The 1,490-nt window shown below is 42.5% G+C and overlaps 1 protein-coding gene across 1 annotated transcript in view; it reads right to left on the bottom strand.

The window, feature by feature from the left end:
* The window catches only part of EFR3B (EFR3 homolog B), a 43,367-nt gene that overhangs the window by 37,434 nt on the left and 4,443 nt on the right, over nucleotides 1–1,490 (bottom strand). The window contains exon 2 of the mRNA XM_072409002.1: nucleotides 904–1,031. Coding sequence (XP_072265103.1) covers nucleotides 904–1,010 — 107 coding nt within the window. The 5' untranslated portion in view covers nucleotides 1,011–1,031. The remainder of the gene's footprint in view (nucleotides 1–903; nucleotides 1,032–1,490) is intronic.

Consider the following 1,490-nt stretch of genomic DNA (forward strand, 5'->3'; position numbering starts at 1 on the left):
ATTAGTTTTGCTTTAAATGTCATTTTACAGCTTTTTTGCTGCACTGTTCATTGGGTAAAGAAAGATGAGGGCCCTGGAGTCCAATAGGGGAGAATATAGGCGCTGATTTTGATTTGACTGCAGCAGAGTTGTCATTTATCTACATGTATAACCACCAAGAGATCCTTGTTACCTTCAGACTAGAAATACAAAGGTGATTTTTAGTTTCAGAGATTGAAGATTCATTCTTTTGTACTTCTGCAGGCATATAGTGGGTGACTGTTAGCAGAAGAGGATCAGGAGATGAATATTCATAGAACAAAGATTTAATATACTGAAGATGTGGTTATATTAATATTATCATCCAGTTTCTATAGAGCGCTGACATATTAGGCAGCGCTGTACAATGCCCAAAGTCATGTGACTAGCTTCCCTCAAAAGAGTTCACAATCTAAAGTCCCTACCATAGTCATATGTCATGATCACAGTTTAGGGACAATTTTGGGAGGAAGCCTAATAACCTAACTGCATGTTTTTGGAATGTGGGAGGAAACCGGAGTGCCTGGAGGAAACCATGCAAACACGGGAAGAAACTGCAAACTCCATGCAGATAGTGTCCTGGCCCAGATTCAAACCTGAAACCCAGCACTGTGAAGGTCAGAGTGCTAACCACTGAGCCGTTGTGCTGCCATATGACACATAAGTTAGGGCTGCCATTTCTTACTACCTTCTAAAAATGTAACAATTTCAGCTTTCATTGCCTACAGGTCACAGAAGCAATGAAAGTCAGGGAAATGTCAGAAATCGGTATTTCTTTGCATGTTCCTGACCAGTGACTCTGAATTATGGATGGCAGAATCTGAAGTCACATCCTCATGCAGTCAATGTATTGATATGTAGATGTATCTGTCTATATAGACTTACTTATAGCGGTGTCTGGCCACATCTCTGCTCAGCCGATCAGATAAGTAAGCACCGATCCGATCCAACTTCTCCGGGGCTGACAGGGCATAGAATGTCAGCTTCTCCATGTTTGCCTTGACCAGGCCATCCTGCAAATAGTACAAAGCGTGTCAGTGTATTCTACATTACAGGTTCTCAGTCTGCGGTACTCCAGAGATACTTCTAATACTTTATCACATAAAACCCAGCAAAACTAAATCATAGAAATTCGATAAGTAAGGAATAGTTATATAAACTCACCTCACCCTGCTCCCCCTCTCAGCCGTGACTTAGCAGCCTTCCACCCTTTTTACTTCTGTGAGTAAAGGGACATTCTAAGTTACTGAGTGGGGAGCTGAGCTGCTAAGAGAATAAATGGTCACCTACCACTGGGAGGAGCAGCACAATGAGAAAACTTACTACTGGGAGGAGGAGGACTGAGAGCTGAGATGCTGAGTTAATGCTGATAAGGGAATTAGGGTAAGTTGAGCTTTTGAGGTACTGCCTTTGGGGAAAAGTAGGCTGAAAAGTTGAATCACTGTTGGGAGAGGGAGCTGAGCTTCTGAGTC

This window comes from Pyxicephalus adspersus, chromosome 4 (assembly GCF_032062135.1).
Source record: "Pyxicephalus adspersus chromosome 4, UCB_Pads_2.0, whole genome shotgun sequence".
Lineage (NCBI taxonomy): Eukaryota > Metazoa > Chordata > Amphibia > Anura > Pyxicephalidae > Pyxicephalus > Pyxicephalus adspersus.